We start from the raw sequence: 25,422 nt of genomic DNA on the forward strand, positions 1-25,422 counted from the left end.
AGCAAATCGAATACTACGCTACATTAAAAAGATCATACACCATGATCAAGTGGGATTTATTCCAGGGATGGTTCAACATCTGTAAATCAATCAACTCATGATATACCACATTAACAAGATGAAGAATAAAAATCACATAATCATCTCAATAGATGCAGAGAAAGCATTTGACAAGATACAGCACTCACTTATGATAAAAACTCTGAATAAAATAGATATAGGAGGAAAGTACTTCAACATGATAAGGCCATATATGACAAACCCACAGCTAACATTTTCAATGGAGAAAAACTAAAAGCTATCCCTCTAAGAACAGGAACCAGACAAGGATGCCCACTGTCACCACTCTTATTTAACATAGTATTGGAAGTCCTAGGTAGAGCTACCATGCAAGAAAAAGAAATAAAAGGGATCCAAATTAGGAAGGAAAAACTGAAATGGTCACTATTTGCAAATGACATGACTTTATATATAGAAAACTCTAAAGAATCCACCAAGAAACTTGTAGAAATAAGAAATGAATACAGTAAAGTTTAGGATACAAAAGCAACATACAAGAATCAGTTGCATTTCTGTACACTAATAACAAAGTAGCAGAAAGAAAAATTAAGAATACAATCCCATTTACAATTGCAACAAAAAGAGTAAAATACCTAGGAATAAACTTAACCAAAGAGGTGAAAGATCCATACACTGAAAACTATAAAACATTGTTGAGAGAAACTGAAGAAGACACAAAGAAATGGAAAGAATTCCGTGCTCTTGGATTGGCAAGATTAACATTGTTAAAATGTCCGTACTTCCTAAAGCAATCTATAGATTCAATGCCATCCCTATCAAAGTGCCAACAACATTTTTCACAGAAATACAACAAAGGATCCTAAAATTTATATGGAACAACAAAAGACCCCAAATAGCCAAGGAAATCCTGAGAAAAAAGATCAAAGCTGGAGGCATCACATTCCCTGATTTCAAAATATACTACAAAGCTATAGTAACCAAAACAGGATGGTACTGGCACAAAAACAGACACACAGATCAATGGAACAGAATCGAGAGCCTAGAAATAAACCCTAACATCTATGGACAGCTAATTTTCAACAAGGGAGCCAAGAACACACAATGGAGAAAGGAAGGTCTCTTCAATAAATAGTGTTAGCAAAACTGGACAGCCACATGCCTATGAATGAAAGTAGACCATTTTCTTACACCACACACAAAAATTAATTCAAAATGGACTAAACACTTGAATGTAAGACCTGAAACCATGAAACCTCTAGAAGAAAACACAGGCAGTACGTTCTTCAACATCGGTCTTAGCAGCATATTTTCAAGTATCATGTCTGACCCGGCAAGCGAAACAACAGAAAAAATTAACAAATGGGACTACATCAAACTAAAAAGCTTCTGCACAGCAAAGGAAACCATCAACAAGATGAAAAGACAACCTAAGAATTGGGAAAAAATATTTGTAAACCATACATCTGATACGGAGCTAACATCCAAAATATACAAAGAACTCATACATCTCAACAATAAAGAAAACTAACAACCCAATTAAACAATGGACAAAAGATCTGAACAGACATTTCTCCAACAAAGATAGATAGATAGCAAACAGGCACATGAAAGAATGTTCAACATCATTAACTGCCAGAGAAATGCAAATCAAAACTACAATGAGGTATCACCTCATGCCTGTCAGAATGGCTGTAACTAATAAGACAGGAAACAACAAGCGTTAGACAGAATGTGGAGAGAAGAGAACTCTTATAGCTGCTGGTGGGAGTGCAAACTGGTGCAGCCACTATGGAAAACAGTATGGAGATTCCTCAAAAAATTAAGAATAGAACTACCATAAGATCCAGCTATTCCACTGCTGGGTATTTATCCAAAGAACATGAAACCACGAATGCATAAAGATATATGCACCCCTATTTTCATCGCAGCATTATTTACAATAGCCAAGACTTGGAAGCAACCTACATACCCGTCAAGGGACAAATGGATAAAGAAGATGTGGCATATAGACACAACGGAATACTACTCAGCCATAAGAAATAATGACATCTGGCCATTTATGACAACATGGATGGACCTTGAGGGTATTATGCTAAGTGAAATAAGTCAGAGGGAGAAAGCCCAATACCATATGATCTCACTCATAAGTAGAAGATAAAAACAACAAGAAACAAATCCATAGAAACAGAGATTGGATTGCTGGCTACCAGAACGGAAGGGGAGAGGGAGGAGGGCAAAAGGGGTGATTAGACACATGTGTGTGGTGATGGATGGTAATTAGTCTTTGGGTGGTGAACATGATGTAATCTACACAGGAGTTAAACTATAATGATGTACACCTGAAATTTATACAATGTTATAAACCAATGTTACTGAAATAAAAAATTATTTTTTAAAAAATAAGAAAGAGGGGCTGGCCCCGTGGCCAAGTGGTTAAGTTCGCGCACTCCGCTGCAGGCGGCCCAGTGTTTTGTTGGTTCGAATCCTGGGCGCGGACATGGCACTGCTCATCAAACCACACTGAGGCAGCGTCCCACATGCCACAACTAGAAGGACCCACAACGAAGAATATACAACTACGTACCGGAGGGCTTTGGGGAGAAAAAGGAAAAAAACAAAATCTTTTAAAAAAAAAATAAGAAAGATACTGTGAACCAAAAAGAGGACAGACCTACCAGAAAGGGAAGCTAGTCTCTTAAATTTTCAAAAATATTCACAATTGGGGGCCGGCCCTGTGGCCGAGTGGTTGAGTTCCCGCACTTGGCTGAGGCAGCCCAGGGTTTCAACGGTTCGGATTCTGGGTGCGGACATGGCACTGCTCATCAAGCCATGCTGAGGCGGGACCCCACATGCCACAACTAGAAGGATGCACAAGTAAAAATATACAACTATGTATGTATGGGGAGAAAAAGGAAAAGATAAAATCTTTAAAATAAAAAATTATTCACAATCGTGCCTCAGAAAGCAAAGGTGCTTCATGTCCTTCATGGCTAAGCAAGCACACACAGGTGAGGCATCCCCACGATACAGTGATGGAGACAGCAATATATTAACAAATCTCTCTACTACTAAGCCAAAAGGTAATCTAATCACCACATAATTCTTTAGGAGTTATAAAAGTTTTCTTCAAAACAGGCTCATAATCTGGCTCACTTTAAACAAACAAGTCATAGTTCCCCCATATGAACCCAGTAAACATTTAATGAGAATTTTCTATTAGTCCAAATGGCTTATTTTCTCAACATGCGGAACAATTGAAATTTTACTAATTTAACTTCAGCAAAAAGATGGTCTCTGGGGTGTTTGTCAAGTGAAAACACATGATTTATTTTGGTAAACGATTCATGTTGGCCTCTTTCCCTTCCTGGTGTTTTAAATGAAAACATCGTTTCAGTTATGGTTTAATTTTAAATAATTTTTATACTGTCTGCTTTTAAAACCTTATAGCTTCAAAAATACTCATGATTAAAAGCCAATTTAAAATACACACACACACGAAAAAAAAACATTTTCCTATTTTCCCGCCTTGGCAAACACAATATAATGAGCATAATTTCACATGTAATTAACAAACTAGATTTTACCACCTCAGAATTTTATCATAATTATATGTTTTTAATTTCAGGTCCAAAAAACTTATTGTTGACTGAGTGCCTTTAGAGCATGCACCCTCCCAGGTGCTAGGGAATTCTGTGGAGGACAAATCACCCATAAGACATTTCTCTCAAGGAACTGGAGAGATAGAGTGTATTGCATACTTAAGCAGACATACCCTAGAATCGTCTTTTTAAAATAAATAAGTGGCTAATACAATCTGGTTTTCCTGCCATTTTACTGTGTCTCTCATAAAGTCGGAAAGAACATAATCTATTATACTGCTGTTGCTAATGCAGTGAAAAAAAAGTCTTCTCCCACACTGGGTTTTTTTTTTTTTTTTTTTTTTGAGGAAGATTAGCCCTGAGCTAACTACTGCCAATCCTCCTCTTTTCGCTGAGGAAGACCGGCCCTGAGCTAACATCCATGCCCATCTTCCTCTACTTTATATGTGGGACGCCTACCACAGCATGGCTTTTGCCAAGCAGTGCCACGTCCCCACCCGGGATCCAAACCAGCGAACCCCAGGCCACTGAGAAGCAGAACGTGCACATTTAACCGCTGCGCCACCAGGCCAGCCCTCCCACACTGTTTTTAAAGATCAGAATACTTTTTTTTTAGCTACAACCAAATCCTCTAATACTTCAACATTTAAATGCCACTTCAATCTTACTCTCATCCATAAGCTTGTTTATCTCACTTTTGTATTTCCTGTTCAATGTAAAAATTTCTGCTGATACTTTTTTCCAATATCTCAATACAAAGTTTTCTAAGTCTTCAGATAGACCACTCTCAGTGTTCTCCAAATTCTCCTTAATATTTTATCACTTCAAGAATGTTACACTTAAAATTATTATTTATATTGAATATTGAATATATTGTTTAATATTCTTATCTTGCAGAGATGCCTACTGAATAGTTAAGAATGCCATGACATGATATCTGAGACACTTCAAAATAATAAAGGGTGGGGTGCATGTAGGGGAATATAAATTATACAAGACTGGCCAGAAATTAATAATTGTTGAAACTGGGTGATGGGTACATAGAGGTTTATTCTCTCTTCTCTACAAAACTATGTTTGAAGTTTTCCATAACAAAAGTTTTTTTAAAGAGTAAATGGGGGCAAGCCCAGTGGCATAGTGGTTAAGTTCATACACTCTGCTTTGGTAGCCCAGGGTTTGCTGGTTCGGATCCTGGGCACGGACCCACACACCACTCATCAAGGTATGCTGTGGCAGCATCCCACATACAAAACAGAGGAAGACTGGCAGGGATGTTAGCTCACAACAATCTTCCTCACCAAAAATAAAAAGGAAAATAAAGAGTAAACGTTAGGACTTAACCACAGTTGTTCTTAGAACCGTAAACAAAAAAGCATGTAATCACTGTAAATCATCTATAACAAAATCTAGAAGTAAATTCAATATCTAAACATAGATATTAATTATGGAACATCCATTCAATGAGATAATCAAGTTGCCACTAAAAATCATGCTATAGAAATCTCACTGACATAAAACAAGTTAAAAATATATTGCTAAAAGAAAAAAAGGGCAGTTTACAAAACAATGTGCACAGAATTAAACCATTTTCCTTTTTTCTTTTAAGCACGGGTATATCTGTCAATGAGTGTGCGTACGCACATACCGGCCCAACACTACTGGCAGACTCTGCTTTGTTCACTGCCATATCCTCAGCGCCATAAGCTGTGCCTGGGATATAACAGGAACTCAAATATTTGTTTCCTGTAAATATTTTAGGATTCCAGGCAACAAGGCTTGATTTGGGGGGTGGCTCTCCTCTATGCTTTTGTTTCATAGTTTCTAAAATAAACATTCAACTTTTTCTGTAATTGGGGGAAACTTTTGAAATTGTATTTCATATAACAAAATTAAAACTTTTCTGCATGACAATAATTATTTCATGAAATGCATTCCAAAAAATCATTTTATACACTGAAAAGAAAAGCCTCTTCTACAGGTTGAGTTGATAAATTGACCAAGACAATGAGAAATAGCAAAAACAGTATCTGTTAATCAGTTGTATTCTTGTGAGTGAATTCTGCAAGTGTTTAGGAAATATTGTCTTTAGGAAAGCTAATGTTTCTAAAATGAATCTTCAACATGGCTACAAAAAATAATAAAACCAAGTTTAAGAATTCATCCATTTATATTCACTCAATATACACTTACTGAATTTGTAGACAACAAGCTATCTGCTGCGGTAAAGCAAACAAAGTTAAGATACAGCCCTTGACAGCCAAGAGCTTCTAACCCAGTAGGAAAGAAACATACATAAGAGCTAATTGAAACACAATAATAAAGGTAGTTAACATTTATTAGGGCTTTTTATGGCCTTGTGCTGAGCACTTAAGCATTTTCTCATTTAATCTCTATAAGAACCCTTTCGGTAGTTACTAAAATACTCTCAGTTTTAAGATAAGAAAACTAGGCTTAAGTGACTTCCCAGTGGGTCGTGTGGGTAACAAACAGCAAAACAGAATCAAACCAAGGTCTGTCTAAGATAATGGTATGGAACTTCTCACTCTCAGGAAGCTAGCAAATACCAAAGCATACTCAACAGCTTCCAACAACTACTAACATCAAGTATCACACATCAGTCACATCTGTTAAGGTGGATATTCTTTTTAAGTGTTCCCAGGGGTTTCTCATCTTCAAATCAATGTTCTCTCTACTTTGAAACATACTATTATAGCCACTAAACTGTGAGCTCCTATAACAGGATTTAGCAGTTCTTTTTTTCTCCCAGGGCTAGACTATGCACTCAAAAGATTAAACAGATGAACTTTTAGCTTGTTTTATGCTTCTTAAATTCCAAATCACTATACCATATTATATGAGATGACAGGTGGTCTAAGTAAACAGCAATTTAAATTATGTTTTAGGAAAATGTGGTATGGGGGAGCCAGAGGGATGAAATTCTGAAATATATTATGGTGGTTATGGCAATGGTGGAACACTACCAATTGTATAAGATAAACCAACATATTCTTCCTCCAGAGATTTCTTCCCAATCTCCTAAATGTCCTAGTAAGTCAAATTCCATAATGGAAAAGAAACTTAAAAAACTGAAAAACTAAGAAGTGGTTTTTTTCTTGCAACCCAGAAATCTGGTGAGAAGAATCTAGGCTTAAAAAGTCAACAGTGGAAACGACAAGAAAGAACAAATTCAAGAGATATTTTGAAAGAAGAGTCATTTCTCACTACATACAAGATAAAACTCCTTACTAACTATGGAGCTGAAGATCCTCTCAATCTCCTCACTTCCATACCTACACTCTGGCTAGAGGAGACTATTCCTTAAAGGTCTTGAATTTTCACATAACACATTTTTTTAGGAATCACCTAATCATTGTACCATAACAAGCAGATACTGTATAAATATTTGCATATGATGCAAGATATATAGGTCCTACCTCTATATGCCCATTCTCTCCTACATGATCTCCCCTGTTTTCTCTGTCAGTTAACCACTTCCTTAAAGATACAATCAAAAATCTTCTCTGGAAAAATGCAGTGACAGCTTCCTTTCCTCTGCCACAACCCCTACCTATAAGCCACCCAAACACAGAGAACTAATCCCACTGTCAACTATGGTCCCATAGCACTTAGCACACTAAGTCATTATTCCTTTCTTTCTTTACTGTATGAGCTTATCACTAGAGCTAAAATGGGAATTCCATGAAGATACGGATCATGTCTTATCCAGCCTCATATCTCCAGGAAGTACCTAACACAGAACCACACACACTACTGTGTAATAAGCTTTTGTCCAATAAATAAATGAATAAACAAATGAAAAAGACAAATTTGCTAACCACTGGAGAACTAATGGAACTTCAAAAGGCCTGTCACACAAGTGTCCTTAAGGGGAAAAAGCTACCTTCCCGCATAAGTTGTTATGGCTCATCACATGCTGCTTCAAATTAAGTCAGCTTTACCATCTCAGCAATAAAAAGTGTATATGGCTAGAAGTTGCTCCAGAAGCCCAAAGCATCCACAGAAGAGCTGAAATGGCCAATGGGGATGTTCCAAAACTCATGGTTGCAAATCGACCCAATTAACCTTAGATTTCAGAAAGTATAAATGCTAAGTGAACAAAGACAACAAAAGTCACTGAAGCTCGGGGCCGGCATGTGGATGCAGCGGTTAAGTTTGCACACTCTGCTTCAGCAGCCCAGGGTTCAGTGGTTTGGATCCCAGGCGCAGACCTACACACCGCTCATCAAGCCATGCTGTGGCAGGCATCCCACATATAAAATAGAGGAAGATGGGCACAGATGTTAGCCCAGGGCCAATCTTCCTCAGTAAAAAGAGGAGGACTGGCAGGGGATGTTAGCCCAGAGCTAATCTTCCTCAAAAAAAAAGTCACTGGAGCTCAAGTCATTATTCCAAGTGACTCCAAGCTGCTATTCCCCTTATTAATGGAGTCTATTCCACCATCCAGTATTAGAGACACTGAAGCTCAGTGACACAGAGCAGCTGACTAGGCACCTTCCCGTGCACATTTCCTAACTATCCTTGTAACAAAATTCTATTACTGAAGATAATCTGTGTACCTTTCTTAACTCACAGTCTTAAAGGACCTAAGTAACAGACTAACTGATAGAGGAAACCAAGCAGAGGGAAGACACACACCAAATGCAAACTGGAAAAACAGTGACATCACTGATCTGTAAAGGGTAGATGGAAGTAAGGATTCTGAACATACTGCCTTTGAGGAGACAGAAAGTAGTCAAATATTATTTAATATATTAGAAATACTGCATAAGATTGAGTACAAAGATTCCAAGTCTCAAAAACGTGTATCTGTGGGTCATTTTGATCAAAGCTGAAGTGATGAGAGTGGATAAACTCACCAAGGAAATAACTGCACAAAAAAAGGAGGAGGAAGACAGAAAATAGAAAATGCAAGATCATCGTCAATTACGAATTGGGAAGAAGAGTACATAAAACAGTCAGAGAAACATAAGCAACAGAAAAATCAGAAAGCCAGAGAAAGAGAAAGCTTCCAGAAACAGCGATAGGCGTGAGATAAGAACAGAGAAAAGGTTTCTGATCTTGCCAAGCAATGACTGATAACCTGCAACCTAAAAGCAGTTTCATTAGACAGACAAGGCCTGAGCATGTTGGAAGGCCGAAAGAGAAGGAAGCCTTAGAAGTAGACATTTTAAAGATTCTAGAATTGGGGAATCAAACTTTGATTATAAAAGTAAAGTCATAAAAGGAATGAGAAGGGACATGCTCAAAGGTAAGGTGAAAGTTAGACAGGAAGAGAAGAAATTCCCCTTCTGTGATAGAAGCAAAAATTATGTAGGAACAATAATCAAATGAAAGTACATAAGGTAGTTCTTCCTACCAGTCACAGAAGTTCAACCTTCTCTACAAAGTAGATAAAATTATCTGTGCAAAATTCTACAAAAATATGAGGGTAGGACAGGAAAAGAAAGTGCAAATGTAGGGGATCGGAGCTCTGAAGCAAGCTGTAGCTGGAGTTACAGCTCTTTCTGAAAACTCTGCTAATACCAAAATGCAAATGAGCCCCATGCAAGAAACAGCCCAGTCATAAAAGACCTAAGGTAGAAAAAATGAAGGGACTCTGTAGTCCTCTTCCTTTCTTTTCTCTTTGTTTCTAGCTTTGGAAGAGCAGTTTGCAAGTTTGCAGACAGGTTGTAACTTCTGTTAAGGAGATCTCTTTAGCTTTGAAGAGACTGAGGTAAAGCTCAGGAGAACAAAGCACAGCAAGCTGCTTATGACTGGCTAAAGGTTTTTTTTTTAATTACGGTAAAATATACATAACATAAATTTACTATTTCAACTATTTTCACGTGTACAATTAAGTAGTATTAAGTATATTTACACTGTTGTGCAACCATCACCACAATTCATCTCCAGAACTTTTCATCATCCCAAATCAAAACACTTTACCCATTGAACAACTTCCCATTTCCCCCTTCCCCCAGTCCCTGGTAACCTACCTTTCTGTAGAAAGTAATTCTACTTTCTGTCTCTATGAATTTAACTATTCTAAGTACCTCACATAAGCAGAATCATACAATATGTGTCCTTCAGTGTCTGGCTTCTTTCACTTAGCGTGTTTTTAAGATCCATCCACGTTGCAGCATGTATCACAATTTCATTCCTTTTTAAGGTTCAATAACATTCCAGGAGAGAGTGTCAGTGGACACTTGGGTTGCTTCCACATGTTAGCTATTATGAATAATGCTCATAATTAACTCTGCTGTACAAATATCTCTTCAAGTCCCTGCTTTCAATTCTTTGGGGTATACACCCAGAAGTGGAATTGCTGGATCATATAGTAATTGCATGTTTAATTTTTTGAGGAATCACCATACTGTTCTCCACAGTGACTGCACTATTTTACATTCCCACCAGCAATGTAAGAGGATTCCAATTGCTACACACCCTAGACAAGACTTGTTACTTTCTGTGGTTTTTATGATAGCCATCCTAAAGAGTATGAAATAGTATCATGCAGTTTTGATTCTCATTTCCCAAATGAGTAGTGGTGTTGAGTATCTTTTCACCTGCTTATTGTCCATTGCTATATCTTCTCTGGAGAAATGTCTATTCAAGTCCTTTGCCCATTTTTTATTTGGGTTGTTTGGTTTGACCAAAGATTTTTAAAAAGAGACACAAAAGAACACTTCCTACACTGCTAGATCTAGCTTCCTAGTCAACAATAATTAGATATGCCCTCTAGCTCTCTTAGGGAACTAATTATGGAGAAGAGGACCTAGCCAGAGTGCTAATTCAGCAGAAGAGAAAAAACTTCCAACTCTCCAAGAACAGAGATTCCTTCTTGTAAAGTACCTTCTACCTCATTTCAGCCCTGTAACTTCAGTCTTTTCCTCTTCTGGCAAATTACCCTATATTTACTGATCACACTATTGGTAGCTTTATTACTACTAATAGCAGCTATTTAACATCACCACTGTTATTAACAGTCATACTGTTATTACTGCTGTGTGCTAATAAGCCCTATGCCTCATCTTATATGTGCTATCTCATTTAAGTTCTAGTCTTTAACCCTAGCAGTTTCATCTTGAATGCTTCTGGAAAAGTCCTACACCTTTAAAACATATGAAAAGTTTTCATCCTTTAGTTCTTCAATATTCCATTATTTAAAAATGTTAAAAAGTCTCAAAGTTAGCCTTAAATAATGAACATTTTCTAAATTACACAATGACAAATCTGATCTTGAATCCACAAAAATCAAACGTTTTCTACTTCAATCACAGGAAGTACATTTTACCTCAAACTAATAAAATCCAAGGATCATTTTTTCTGCTCCCTTTTGCTTTTTAAAGATCAAACAAGTTGTAAATGTTTAGTAGATGTTTAGCTCTAAAATAACAAAACTGATTTTCTTCTTTAACTCACCTAGAACATATGTATCCAAGACAAAGCTGTCCTTTTATCCCCTTGGAAAATTACGTGTTTCTTCAAAAGATGTAGACAATGCCAGACACATTTTTGAAATACTTTGGACACTGTCTTCAGAGACAAATGCTTTAAAATTACTATTTCATTTAATTTCACGAAATCCAAAGAGAAGGTACTATTATCACCTCCATTTTATACTGAGACTTAGAAAAGTTAAGTAACTTGCTCACCACTGCCTTGCAGTAAATGGCAGGGCTAAGATTAGAACCAAGGGCTATCTTACCCTAAAGCTCTGGCTCTTAAATATTTCATTAGTAAGTATCACTGTTTTAATAGTAAAATAGATGTAATTTGATGATTTTATAACATTTACTTTTATAAAACTGTCTTCAAATTTATGGGGGTTTAGTTCATTATCAGCACTAAAATGAGCTGAAATCCACCTATTAAAATAGATGCTCTACAATGGATAGCAGACTTTTTTAAATTAAATGAAAGTCTTGTTTTTCAACTCTATCATACCATTTCCTCCCAGGTTGGGCTCTTTGCCCAAAAGTAGTCTAAAATTATAATTTCCTGTCAAAGAGCTTTAAGAGAAAAGAAGCTGAGATTTTTCTCCCTCCTTCACCCTTGGAGTCTCTCATTTTTATTTTCTAAGAATATTTTCACTTACCCTCAACTGGAAAGTGATGTGATTCTTTCTAATGTCTTCTAACAAATCTACACAAAGTCAGGAAATGCTGCAACGTACTCCACAGCCCTAAAGGCATGTTACTACATTCACTGTCTTCATAACTAATTTTCAAAAAAAAACCCAGACAATGCAGACGACGTAAAACAGCACATTTGAAAATGCTCTAACATATTCATGCCCTACTAAAATAAAAATTAAAAATAATTTTATAAGAAATATGCAGACCTATAAGTCTTCTAAATTTTAATCCACTTCACTATAAAGATTTTTAAATACTCAACCACCACACCTACATTTGAGAATCAATAAAGGGAACAGAATCTTTTAATTGAATAAAAATACTTCTGTATGAAACTTGCCAAGGTCCACCCATGTACCTGTCATATAGAAAAATCCACTATGATTTGTGCCAAAGATACTACCCTCTTAAAATCTGGATTTACTCATATATTTTCTTCCTCATTTATTTCCCTACACGTCAAATTCTGATGACAAAACATGAGGATTTAGTCTCTATACACTCAGGACTCCTAGCTCCTATCCCTAGAAGAATACTAGGACTGCAATAATCCCTAACAGTCACACTCTAACTAAAGGTGCAACTACTTAAGAACTCTGACATTATTAGCATTTGTCTCATTCAATGAGTTCTGTACTCTGACTTCTGCTTAGTTTTCACAGGCCTTCGTGAATAGAGACGGAAGGGCTGTGGAGACAGGGGCTGTGTTCAGCTGTTGGGACAGATGGATGCTATCTGGCTTGATTTCGCAGTGCAGTTTGATTACACAGCAACACGACGCATGAAGTCATTTTTCAATATTTGTCTGTGGTCTTTGTAAACAGGAGGAGGAAACTGAGGAAAAGTTTATGATTTTTGTCGTTTTGTTTTTTGGAAATGAAAATAAAATTTTAAAATCCCAGCTATATCCAATAGAAAAAAAAATTGACCATTATAAGATAAAAAGCCTAAAGACTTCACCCATAGAAATTAAAAACAAACTACTATAAATGGAATGTTACTGTATTTGTGCAGATATAAAGACCCTCTGAAACTCCAGCTCACTTTGGTAATACCATGAGTCCTCAAAATCTAAGTAATGCTCCAAAATGACAGAACATTTTTTAACTTTGGAATTGTGTGGGCTTTTTAAGGTAAATCTGTTCGTTTTTTATGTAAAAAATTTGGTTAGTTTCATATTAAACTTTAGAAACTTAGGAAAGTTTGGAATAATTTTTTCCCTGCTTCTTCACTGCATAATAATGTTCTTCCTAGTTAAAAGATGATTTCAAGACATACTATGAACCCAGAAGAGAACAGGCCTCTGGTAAGCAAAAACGGACACGAAGAGCATGTACTTACTTTGGGAAAGGGAGAGCTACTGTCAGGTGAGATAATTATTTCTAAGATAAGCAGCAGCTTAGAAAAGGACATAGCAATGAGAAATAACAGATAACAGTAAAAGACAAGACTAGGTTTAGGGGAAAAAACAGTCATGTGCAGCAACAAAGCTTCAAACACACCAAAAGAGCACACCTGACTGTTTCTATGAACTAAAACTATGAACAGTTCTATGAACTGTTTCTATGACTGTTTTTATGAACTAAAATTCATAAAAAATAATATTAAGTAGTCAAGAAAGCAAACGATCAATCTCAGAAGACTGGTTCAACTGTCTTCATTTTGGAATGCTTTCCATCAAAAGTGGTTGTTTTAAAAGTGGTTTTAAAAGTATATTGCTTAAAGTGGCTTACTTCATTTATTTGAAAAATCCATTACGTGGTATACCATACTGCCCGATGATGCTAAATATCTTTAAAGCGATCACCGTTATCACTATGTTGGCAAGTTCTCTCACATCACATGAGTTTTTTACGAATATTAATTAAAGCTGACTAACCAAGTTCTGAGAGTCTACATATAAGGGGAGGAAATCCCATTTTCTTATCATTGGCCTGGTACTTGAATTCTCTTCTATTAGAAGAAAAATGAGGAAAAAACCTTGGAAGCATGCAATGAGAATCAAGCACATAGAAGGAAAACTCAATCTACCAGGAAAAGAAAATCAACAAAATACTTTCTTCTCAAAAGTTCATTAATACTTATATTTTTAATTTCCACTGGAATTTTATGGAATTCTATTGCTTAATTTGACTAGTTTCTTACTATTCTTAGGAAGTGCATGAACCATAAATTTTAGTCAGAGCAATCATTTCTGTCTAATCTCTATGATCCAAATCTCAATGATTACTGAAAATGTTTGAATAGATGGCCATTGGAAAATGGTTATTGGCTGCAATTTGACTGCAAGATGACAGAATAATTCACATATCAACTTACGTCTTTTAATACAGTAATTATACCAAAACTAATTCTTTCTAAAGCTATGTGACACTATGACAAATGCAAATTACCAATTATGTCACTGAGTCAAATAAATACCTCATTTTATTTACTCAAAAGCACAATAAAATTTAACAAGAAGGGCTAATATCAAAACTAAAAGGAAATAACGTATGGCATTTAATACCCAGATGTGCTTCATTCTGCAATTCACCATACTGTAGTCAGTCAGGATTGGATTTATAAAGCACCCTCAAGATGTCCTTCAGTTCTGTTTGTCTGTAAGCAGATATACTTTTATGTATGCCAGCCAAGGCAAGCTAAAAGTTCGACCTTAAAAAATAAGGCCTAAAATCTGATCTTATCATTAGTGGTGTTATCTATCTTGGATTCTTTTATTTTCTAAATCTTTTTCATTTAAGAAAAGAAGAAACTAGGTCACCTGAAAGATTTAGAGGCGAGAAAGAAGAGAGGCTGTATATTAGGTTAACAGTGAGTCAAAGGGGAATGAGAGTAAGAGAGGTACAACACAAAGATAAAAGTCCACTCTAAATAGTCTCTATCACAGAATTTGTCTATACATGCCCAATTTCTAACTCCGATTGAGAAACATAAACGTATAGTGGAGATATTATCCAGGGAAAGAAGCTCAAAACTGTCAGTGCCATCACATTTTTTGATAGTACATCCCATAGTTTCAAAGAGTGAGTCAGTTCTACCTATGAATAAAATACTACGTAAAAATAACACCATATTAGTGCCCAGGTTAGGGTCTTGAAATATCATGTCTCACTAAAAGAAAGTAGGGCTCCTTGGAGAAATGGTTGATTCTAGATCTGGGACAGGAAATGGACAAGATGAGCCCTGAATATCCATCAAAGCAGACAGCAAGGAAGCTATCAAAGATCACTAGGGCCCTGTCGTCTTCTGAAGGGACTTCCCACTGACCAAAGATGGAACACTTGGAGCTTCAACGACAGTAACTGCAATTGATTAAAATCCATCCAACATGTTTAAAAATCCATCAGCTCATAATGTCATTTAAAAAAAAAAGAATCGGTCCCCTTTGGAGGAAAACAGGGAACTGACTCATTATCTTGAAAACAGGTAAATAAAGGGAAAGAATTCAAGCATTTATCCTGTCTTTCCTTTATAAACTATACCACTGGGTAACCAAACAGAAGATGAGGGAAGTGACTCTTTACAAAAACATTCAGACTAATAAATAAAAACAAAATGATGTATTTAGAATATCACCATTTTACAACATCCAAATTGAGAGAAATAAGCACTAATCATCAACAGCTGCTAATACCACAAAAAAGAGACAACTAGACACTAAGTGACTCACACAGTCTTGCCAAACACCACCTATAATAATGCCTAAAGGATCGAACTTGAGTCTGATCCAGTCTCTGGATCCAGCTGCCCAATTTGCAAGCAATATGGAGGACAAAGGCACATAGCGAACTGTGCCTTGAGTAGACAATTAGCAAAATCCAGAGTGTGGGAAACTACAATTCAAACAGCCTGTGTTCTTCAACAGGGAAAAGAAAACGAATGGAGGACTAACCTAAGGATTAAAAGTGACAACTCATATAAAAACTTTTTTAAAGGTTTTTTTTTCCTTTTTCATCCCAAAGCCCCCCGGTACATAGTTGCGTATTTTTTTTTAGTTGTGGGTCCTTCCGGTTTTGCCACGCGGGACGCCGCCCCAGCGTGGCCTGATGAGCGGTGCCACGTCTGTGCCTGGGATCCGAACCGGTGAAACCCTGGGCCACCGAACCGGGGCGCATGAACTCAACCACTCCGCCACAGGACTATTGTTTAATCAGCAAGGCTAATCTAGTGTGTCTAGCAATGCGCATTTAGGTTATTACTATACAAGTCAGGATAACGGTTACTTACGGAGAAAGGAGGCTGTGATTGGTATGGAGCACTCAGACGGGGCTTCTAGGGAGGGTGGCAAAGTTCCATTTCTTAAGCTAATTGGTAATTACAAACCTGTCTGCCTTAATTCATCAAACCAACATTTGTTTATTTTGCAATAAAAAGATTTTTTTAATAGGTTACCAGGACCTGAACATTTCAACACTTAACAAAGGCTTGATATGTTTCCCATTCTCCAGTCTACTGTGGTGAAAAAAAGAGGTTAAAAAAATAAGTCAGTGCCCATCATTTCCTCCCTACCCATTTCCTCTTCTAAGGGAATCACCTAACACCACATTTTGGGCCAAAGAGATTCACTTTCCTGAGAGTTTGGAATTCTAAGAAAGAAACTATAGATACCCAAACCTGTTCCTCTCCCAGTCTACTCCCATCCCCCAGGTGGTTCAAACCCAAAACCAGGGAGCCAGAATTGATTCCTTCTTCCGCATTCTCCACATCTAGTCTGTCAGTAAGTCCTTAATTTCTAACTCCAAAACATATCTTAAATCTGTTCACTTTTTCCATCTCCACTGACTCCACCATTTCTAACCACGAACTACTGCACAGCCTCCTATCTTGTTCCCTGCTTTTATTCTTAACCCTCTACAATCTATTCCATCCAAAGCAACTAGAATAATCTTTTAAAAACATAAACTGCCTAAATTTCTGCTTAAAACCCCTTAAAGACAGCTCATCGCACTCTGACTTAAATCAAAATTCCTTTCCATGGCCTATGTCACGGAACCCCTGCCCGTCTCTCTGACCTCATCTCCAACCACTTTCTCCCTTTCCACTACCCAGCCACAGTGGCCTCATTTCAATTCCTCCCACACACTAAACTCTCTCCCACCTCCAGGCCCTCTCAAAGCTTTTCCCTGTGCCTGAAATACTCTTTCCGGCTACTCACATGGATAACTTCTCAACCTCATGTCACTTCTCAGAGAAGCCTCCTCCAACTGCCCTATTTAGCAGGTTCCACCATTTTTCTCTATCAGTCCATGCTACCTCCATCCTTCATAGCTCAAGTTCTAACTAGAGTGTATGTTCTAGAAGGGTAAAGTCTCATCTATTTCATTCAACAATGTACCCAGCATTTACCATTTCAAAGGTAGTTTTTTAATAATTACTGAAAATATGAATAAATGAGCAAATGAATGAACTCAAGGCTGACAGCCAATTTCTGCCATTAGAAATTATCAGTGAGTAAAGAAAGCTAGTTTTTCGAAAGAAACAGGAGAATAGGGCAACCTAGCAGAAAGGAAAGATCATGTGGCTCCAGAAAGTGTCAAGGAAATTGGCTGCCTATTATCTTCAATTTATGCTTTCTCCAAAATGTAAAAAGTTCACCTAAATTACAAAAATAATTTTAACTTGCATTCCTTTCCAGTTATAGGACTCTAGGGTTCCATGACTTCAGAAAACTAAAACTGAAAAAATAATCTGGACAGAGAATATTCTGTATTTTGAATACAGAAACTACCTCATCCTTGGAAACACATATACCCAATGATTTCCCCAATTTTATAAGTATGTGTGTGTATATAAAAGATACTAACGTTTACATCAAGATACCTGGAAATATCTGAAAAATTTACTCTATTTTACCTCTTTACTAAGATTTCTGCTATGATATAAAATCTATAGACTAATTCAGAACCCACATACTACCAGGTGTACACCTATATTAATTATCATTAATGTTAACAGCTTTCTGTAATTCTCACTTCACTACAAAGTCACTTTTCAAGATATATCCTTTGGTGTACTTTTAAGAAGTTCACTGTAATCTGCACCTTAATATTCACAGCATGCAAACAATGAACTTATTTTTAATATTCATACATGTCTGTTTACATACTTGTTACTTTTATTTATTCAGCTTGAGACTCCATGTAGAAAAACAGTTATAAGACGTTTCAAATATAGAATCTTCATTCTAAGAGCCAAAACCTTCTTGAAATGAGAACACTCCTAAAATATGAGGCAATTCAAATAAAATCAAAACAAAAAAGAAGCTTGGAACAAATAAAAAAGTTTCTATCCGAAGGTATAAATTTCCTCTTTTAGAGAGGGTGGAGCTGGTAGGGAGTCAGAAATTAAGGTCATTATAATTATTGCTGGATGTTTCCAATGCATGGGATCATTCTACACCAGAAGGTAAATGAGCCTTTGCCTCATAGCAACTTTAATGTATTACATTTTCCTTTGTAAACTCTGTCAGACATCATACATAATCGTTTTCCATTTCCCCATATTTAAACTGGGACACATATAAAGTGTTCAAAATACAGTAGCTTTTTTTTTTTTTTTAAAGATTGGCACCTGAGCTAACAATGGTTGCCAAACTTCCTTTTTTTCTTTCTTTCTTTCTTTCTTTCTTTCTTTCTTTCTTTTTGCTTTTTCTCCCCAAATCCCCCCAGTACATAGGTGTATATTTTAGTTGTGGGTCCTATTAGTTGTGGCAGTAGCTTTTAAATAATAGTTTCCTCTCTTCCCTTCACCTCTTCCCTTTTTAGACTGTCAAAGAATATCCCTATTGTATATAGAGGTTGTTAAAATTAAACCACTCTGGATTCTTTTGGCAATGCCATCGCTGAGCTTTTAAGTTTCAGGATGGAGCTGGAAATGAAATCAGTTTCCTGACTGGAACTACTACATACACCAATACTGTTTTTGCAAACTACAGATCACAACCCATTACTAGGTCAGCAAAATAATTTTCTAGGTCATGACCAGCAGTTTTTCAACAGAAAACAGAAAAATACCAGAAAACATTGCACATAGTACATTTCAGGAAACTTCTGTCTTAGATTTATACATATGTGAGTCTGTTCTGGGTCTCATCACCAATATTAAAAAAAAATTGAGAGCCACTAATATATGATGGCCTGAAATGACAGTATCTCTAGGTCAACACAGACTTCTTTGAAACCAGAAAAATTAAATTCTAAGCACTTTTTTCTCCCTTACAATACAAACAAGAAGTGTTCAATTTAAACCTTTTATTGTACTAATATATGCTATATCTCAGCCCCTCAAAGAACAATGGATAAATTAATCATTGCCTAGAGCTGAGTAAAGATTGAGTTTATCTCCTGTCCCAATGTGCAATTGAAGTTTGTTCACCACGAACTGCTCCAGATTTTATTGTCACACTCCCTCTCTAGGAGGAAAGAGCCAACTGACTGTTCCCATCCACAGTGCTTAAACCAATTCTGATAGTGTTGGTGTCACCCCAAATTAACCAAGAAAAACCAAAGGGAGGCCAGATATGCTGTAGGGACCAAGTTGTTAATGCAAAGAGATGCCCCTGTTTGCTGGATTCTTTTCCCCTTGGACTACTTAGAACATCTCCTCCATTTGCCTGCCTCTAAAGTTGGTAACTCCCCCAGGGCCTCCTCCCTGAGGCTGCTGCCTTTGTCTTTTAAGAGTTCTTGCAGTTCATCTTCTCAAAGACAACTCTAGCTCCCCACTTAGTGAACATCTCTAACAATAAGCACACAAGAATTTGACTTTCTAATATTCCAAGGATACATTAGGAATACAGACATAACATGAAGCCCACCCTCTCTTCTCATTGCAATGTCTTCATGATTTTCCTGATACTCTACTATCTACTTCTCTGGTTCGTTGTTTTGTCCCACCCAACTCAGTTCCTCAGAGTTGAAAGTTCCCTGCTGTCTGTGTAACCCCATGCCTAATTTCTGGCCTAAAGTCAAGGCTACTGATGCTACAGGCTGATGTGGGCTCTTCATGCTGAAAAACATATGAATATTTTCTACTTTACCCTTTTACATCCTCATCCCTTTACCTTTCCTTCTTCATTGCATAATTATCTTCTGACAGATAATCCATTCATTTACAGCAACTCTTACCCTTACGAAATGACTGTGTTCTTACCTTCACTTTTCATTTGTGTGAACGCACTTTGCAACCCTAACATTTTGACTGCAATCTTCAACTTTGACTGCAATCTTCAGCTTTACTTCCTCCAAACTGCCTTTTCACACCATAAAAAAAATTTGCCACAGAATCCAACGATAGTTTAAATCAAAGAACTCTCCTCATGTGTCTTGAGAGTAAGATTCAATAGCTTACTCTCTTATCTTTCCAGTGTTTTCACTGTTCCATACCAACTTTTCCTCCAAGTATAGCTTAATCAACAATTTTAAATAACTATTAATCCCATAATTTAACTGAGGAATAAGGCCTGCCTGGTGAAGTGTCTCTCTCCAGCAGTGATATTCTATCCTCTCTCTGACAAGTACTGTATATAACTACCTACCCTCCAGCAACCAGAGTTCTCAGGCTGCCCACCTGTCTACCATAGAGATCTACCTCTCCTGGGAATTTTCTACTTGGTGAAGAGCCCATGTTTTGGTTATTTCCCTTTCTACCTGTCAAAACATATGTATTCTGTGGTCATTTTTCCTCTCATATAGCCATTCCCCTACAAAGAAATCTGATAAACTCAACCTACCAAAATGCTAATAATGAATAAGCGTTTAATGGATTTCTCCTCCCAAAGGAACTTCATTTAAATACGGACTTCTGAAGATCTCTGTGACAGACCTGTTAAGGAAAGCTGGGGAATCCAAAAGCCATTCTGATACCTCAAGTCAGTGACATGGGTGACCAGATCTATTGCCTATATTTAACACAAGCCCGGGAGATCAAACCAATAACGTGAGAGTAAAAAGGGCCTTACAGATCTACTAGCCATGAGTCTCAGATCTGGCTGCATACTGGAGTCTCCAACTCCCAGAGAAGAATGATACTCAAGGAAGGAAATTTCAAAGTCTGTAACAAAGCTGGGCCTAACACCCAGGCCTAACATCACATCAGATATGTAAGAACAACATGCTAAAAGTAAAAAGGCATGTAGAGAAATAACAAATACCCAATTCAGGACAGTGCCAACCCTTTGGGGGATGGGGAAGGAATGCAATAGAGAAGAGATATGCTTAGGGAGCTTCAATTTTATTGGTAATATTTTATTTCTAAAGCTAGGTAGTGATACCTAAGTATTAAATTAGACTCCCTTATCTTTTGAATGATTAAAATTTTGTAATTAAAGAAAGAACAATATGAAGATGACATATAGCCAAATGGATATCATATTAGGAATACAGAGAAATATCTTAGGCTAGAAAGTACTCAAATAAGATACTTTATGAAGCACGCTTGAAGGAAAAATAAAACATAGATTGCCAGCAAAAAATAACATGAACTTTTCTAAAGGAAAAGCACGAACAAAGGCAAAGTTGGGAGGGAGTACCTACAGCCTACAATCTAAATAAAGAACAATAGGGAAACTCCAGGAGGACCAATTCATCTTGGAGAACAGTAACAAAAGGCTGGGGGGTAAGGCTGAGACCAAGGGATGGGGGCCTTGGGTACTAAGTAAACTAGTGTGCCCTAATCCAAAAAAGAGTAACAGCATGATTGAAGTGATGTTTTAGCAAAATAAATCAGAAGCCATGTGCAGGATGAACTAAAGCAAATACTGTTCTATGGATCATCAGGAGGTTGTGTAGGACAGCAAAAGGAGGAATAGAAGGAGGTAAGGGGCTGGGAACCAGGTTCTGGTGCCCTGCCCCTACTCCAAATAGAGCCTTTCTACTGTTAAAATGTTTCCACTGTTAAAAATTTTTGAAAACCACTGACTAAAGTGCCCAGTTGGAAAGCACTGCTGTAAATCAAGTGTGAGGATCACAAAACCCTGGAATGGGGTAGTAGTACTGTACTGGAAATGAAATGGGAAAAATAAATGAATCCACAGACTTTTTCATGGAAAATTTGACAAGATCTAACAACAAACTAGATGGGATAATGAAAGAGTGGATTTACACAAAAATATTGGGGCCAGCTTGGTGGCATAATGGTTAAGTTTGCCCACTCTGCTTCGGAGGCTCAGGGTTACAGGTTTAAATCCTGGGTGCAGACCTAGCACCACTCATTGAGCCACGCTGTAGTGGCATCCCACATAAAATAAAGGAGGACTGGCACAGATGTTAGCTCACCAACAATCTTCCAGAGCAAAAAGAGGAAGAATGTCAATAGATGTTAGGGCCAATCTTCCTCACTAAAAAGAAAAATCAAAAATATCACTGAGCAACACCGGCTGATCATACAGACTCGAACATCAACAACATAAACATGACCTTGTAAAAATGTCTGAGCCCTGAGGAAGTGGTACTCAAGACAGAAAAGTAAACTGGCATTCTTACAGGGATTAGGAAGAGAACAAGCAAAGGGGACCAGAATGCTATAGAAAGAGATGACAACCACATCATGGAATGCCAAAAAAGCAAGTGAGAGTTTGAAAAAGAGGCATCACTGTACACAATGAGAGGGTTCATAGCCTTTGCAGCCAATCAGACCCAGAGTTCTGGCACCTCCTCCCCTTGACCAAGTTATCTGACCTCTCTGAGCTTCATTTAACAAGGAAAACATAAACTAACAACTAACATTACTGAACACATTATGGAGCCTTGTGCTAAGTGCTCTAACACATGACCTCATTTAATACTCACAACACATTTTACAGATGAAAAAATTAAATTTAGTACTAGTATAGTAAATTGCAGAGCCAGGATTCCTATTTCTTAGCACAATAAAACAAAGGAATGTATATATAAAGTTTCTGGTAAACAGTATAAGCTCAAAAATGGTAGCTGTATTTTTTGTTAGAAGGTAATGATCAATAGGGACAACACAAAAACTCACTGTCAGTAATCCCTGTCAGAGCCTTACAGGTGGCAAACTCTCTTAGGGTCCTCATCTACAAAATAGGATTAATGGCTACAATCCAACCTACCCAATAGGGTTGCTATGAGGATTAAATGATATTATCAAAATACTATGAAAAAATATTAAGAGATATTCAAAAATAAGGGATTAATGTCACACATCTTTTGCTCTTCAGAAATGCCTTCCTGGATCAACACAACTCTCTCTGAAGAGAGCAAAAAATAAGTCTGTTAAATGTGCAAGCACCAGTGTGAAAAGTATAAATTAATATGGAATGGTGATATATACCACCCACGCCTCCCCGGGACCCCTCCAGGTTCTCCACGCCTCCCCGGGACCCCTCCAGGTTCTCTAATGTCCCCCCAAGGGCAGGGGTTCTCTGACATCTATAATACAACTCTGATAGCTCAGAGCAAAGCTAATCAATAGAGAGAGCTTCTGCTTCAACTTAGACTTGTTCAAATTGGCCTTATGGCACTATCTCGGAGTGCCCCTCACAATGCTTCCAAAACAGAAAAGAAAAAAAAAGTTTCCAATTTTCTTCTCTAGTGTTAAAACTGGGTGCCCAGTCAATACTAGAATTCAGACACTTTACAAAATGTCAGGAAAAACCTATCAATGGCTCTGTCTGATAGCAGGTCTCTTTTGGAAACCTCTCTACGACCTTCCTTTTTCACCTCAACAGATGGTTTCCAGGCCTCAAGGCTCACGCGTCTGGTGACACAATTCACCCTAGCTCACAAAGTTCCTACCTTTTAAATTATTCCATGTTCTTGAATACACCACCTTTCATCTAAAGATCTCTAGGGATCAACACACAAGAACTCCTTCAACTTCACAACAGAACTATTTGGGAGAGAGATTAGTATCCTTATTTTATAAATTAAAAATGAAAGACTCGGGTTAAATGCTATATCCAACAGTTGATTCATTCCTGGGGGGGAACGCACATTATGAATATATATCAATGGACAACATATAACAATATATATCTACTGTGTACTCTTACATTTCCAACATATCAAAGATTAAATATAAACTAAGGGCAAATATCAAAGCATCACTATTTTTACACGCTAAAAGCAAAGCAAAAAAAATCTATATGGGGGAGGGGTTCTAATTTAAGAATCCTACTGTCTTGCATCCATAAATACTTTTGAACTTGAGGGAGGGGAAGGAACACCTGTCAGTGCAGCACATCCACAGTAAGTTTAGAGACTGGGTAGCTATTAACATTTAATTCTTTAAACTGTAAATAAACAACCCAGCTTCTCAAAAAAAAGCAATACTATGAAACTCATTTGACAATAAAACCAACAAAGCTGTAAGGAGCCCAATAATCTCCTAGCTTTACGGCTCCCAAGCTTCGAGAACTTGCCACAAGGGAAAACTGCCCGCCCCAGGAGTCCGGCCGCGGGGAGCCCGGCGCTGCCCACCGACTTTCCACGCTCACCAGGCCCGGCCGGCCGCGGAGGCGGCGAGCCCGGCCTCCCCTCGGGCCTGCTCGCCCCGTGACCAGACGCGGCCGGCACCCGGGCCTGCCTCCCCACCCTCGGCGCGCCCGCTGCGGGGCCCCGGAGGCGGGGAGGGGGTCGCGGTCCCGCCCGGCCTAGCCGCCCCTGCCCCGCGGCCGCCGGCGCCACCTCCCTCCTTCTCCCCGCTCCCCGTGTTCGTTACCTTTTGGGCGCCGGCTGCTGCTCCATGGCGGCCGGGGGGCAGAAGGCGCGACCCGGTGGGCGGCGAAGGCCGGAGGGAGGAAAGGAGCCGAGGCACCAGCCGGCCGAGCCCGGGGAACCACGGAGGGAAACTCCAGGAACTCGGACCAACTTTCCCGTAACTCCGCAGCGGATCCCCCTCCCGCTTGGGAGCGCGGCTCCTCCCGGCCCGCCCCGCCTCTCCGCCGCCGGCCGCGGCCCAGGGAGGGTGGGCGGAGCAGGCATCGGCGCCGGCATAGAGGGCGGAGCCAGGCGTGGGGAGGGGGCGGAGCCGGGGGCGGAGCCGGGGGCGGAGGGAGAGGCCGGCCGTAGCGCAGCGAAAGGCGACGAGGGGAGGCTGGAAGAGCCAGAGGATGAGGCCTAGTCAGGACCCGGAGCCGCTGAACGCTCCTTTGAGCTAGACCAGAGCTGCTTCTCCTTCATGGCTTCATTGGCTTCAGGGCTTCTACTCCAATACGGCTTGACTCGTTTCTCTGGATTTCCCAAGGATACATCCCAAACATCTTGTGCGGCTGTTTGAAGTATTGCTAACTGCCCACGCTTCCATCTCTAGTTCTGTTTATAATTATTGGTTATGTTCTCTCCTAGTCATTTGACATTTGTAGCTACAGTACCAGGGATACTTCTGGAAATTCTTGTTTGGTGTTGATTGTGGACAAGCTCCTCACTACATTTCACAATAATTACATCTAATTACAAAAAAAATCATTAATGCACTGAGATCTCCCAGTGCCCCAAATTCCGTTTGTGGTCTTGCCGGCTGCTCAAGTGGGTGACTGGGCAAACCTATTGCAAGTTATAGTGCACAGAAAAGTACTAAAAAAAAATTGATTTCCTTTTCTCTTGCCACACCTCTCCCTCCAACCTGTTCCCAAGGCCCTTACCCCATTGTCATTTGACCCGTTCGTGCGTCCATATTGTGTGTATACTATTTAACCTTAAATG

At 38.4% G+C, this 25,422-nt stretch overlaps 1 protein-coding gene across 4 annotated transcripts in view; it reads right to left on the reverse strand.

The window, feature by feature from the left end:
- STK3 (serine/threonine kinase 3) overlaps positions 1–25,047 on the reverse strand; it is a 264,145-nt gene extending 239,098 nt beyond the window's left edge. For 2 of the 4 annotated variants that reach the window (XM_070631819.1, XM_070631818.1), the window contains exon 1: positions 24,440–24,721. In XM_070631819.1, coding sequence (XP_070487920.1) covers positions 24,440–24,714 — 275 coding nt within the window. In that variant the 5' untranslated portion in view covers positions 24,715–24,721. Of the gene's footprint in view, positions 1–24,439 lie in introns of all 4 variants that reach the window. The other 2 variants (XM_070631817.1, XM_070631816.1) reach the window with 2 other exon arrangements.
- Between the last annotated feature and the right edge of the window lie 375 nt (positions 25,048–25,422).

This window comes from Equus przewalskii, chromosome 8 (genome assembly GCF_037783145.1).
Source record: "Equus przewalskii isolate Varuska chromosome 8, EquPr2, whole genome shotgun sequence".
In the NCBI taxonomy this organism is placed as follows: domain Eukaryota; kingdom Metazoa; phylum Chordata; class Mammalia; order Perissodactyla; family Equidae; genus Equus; species Equus przewalskii.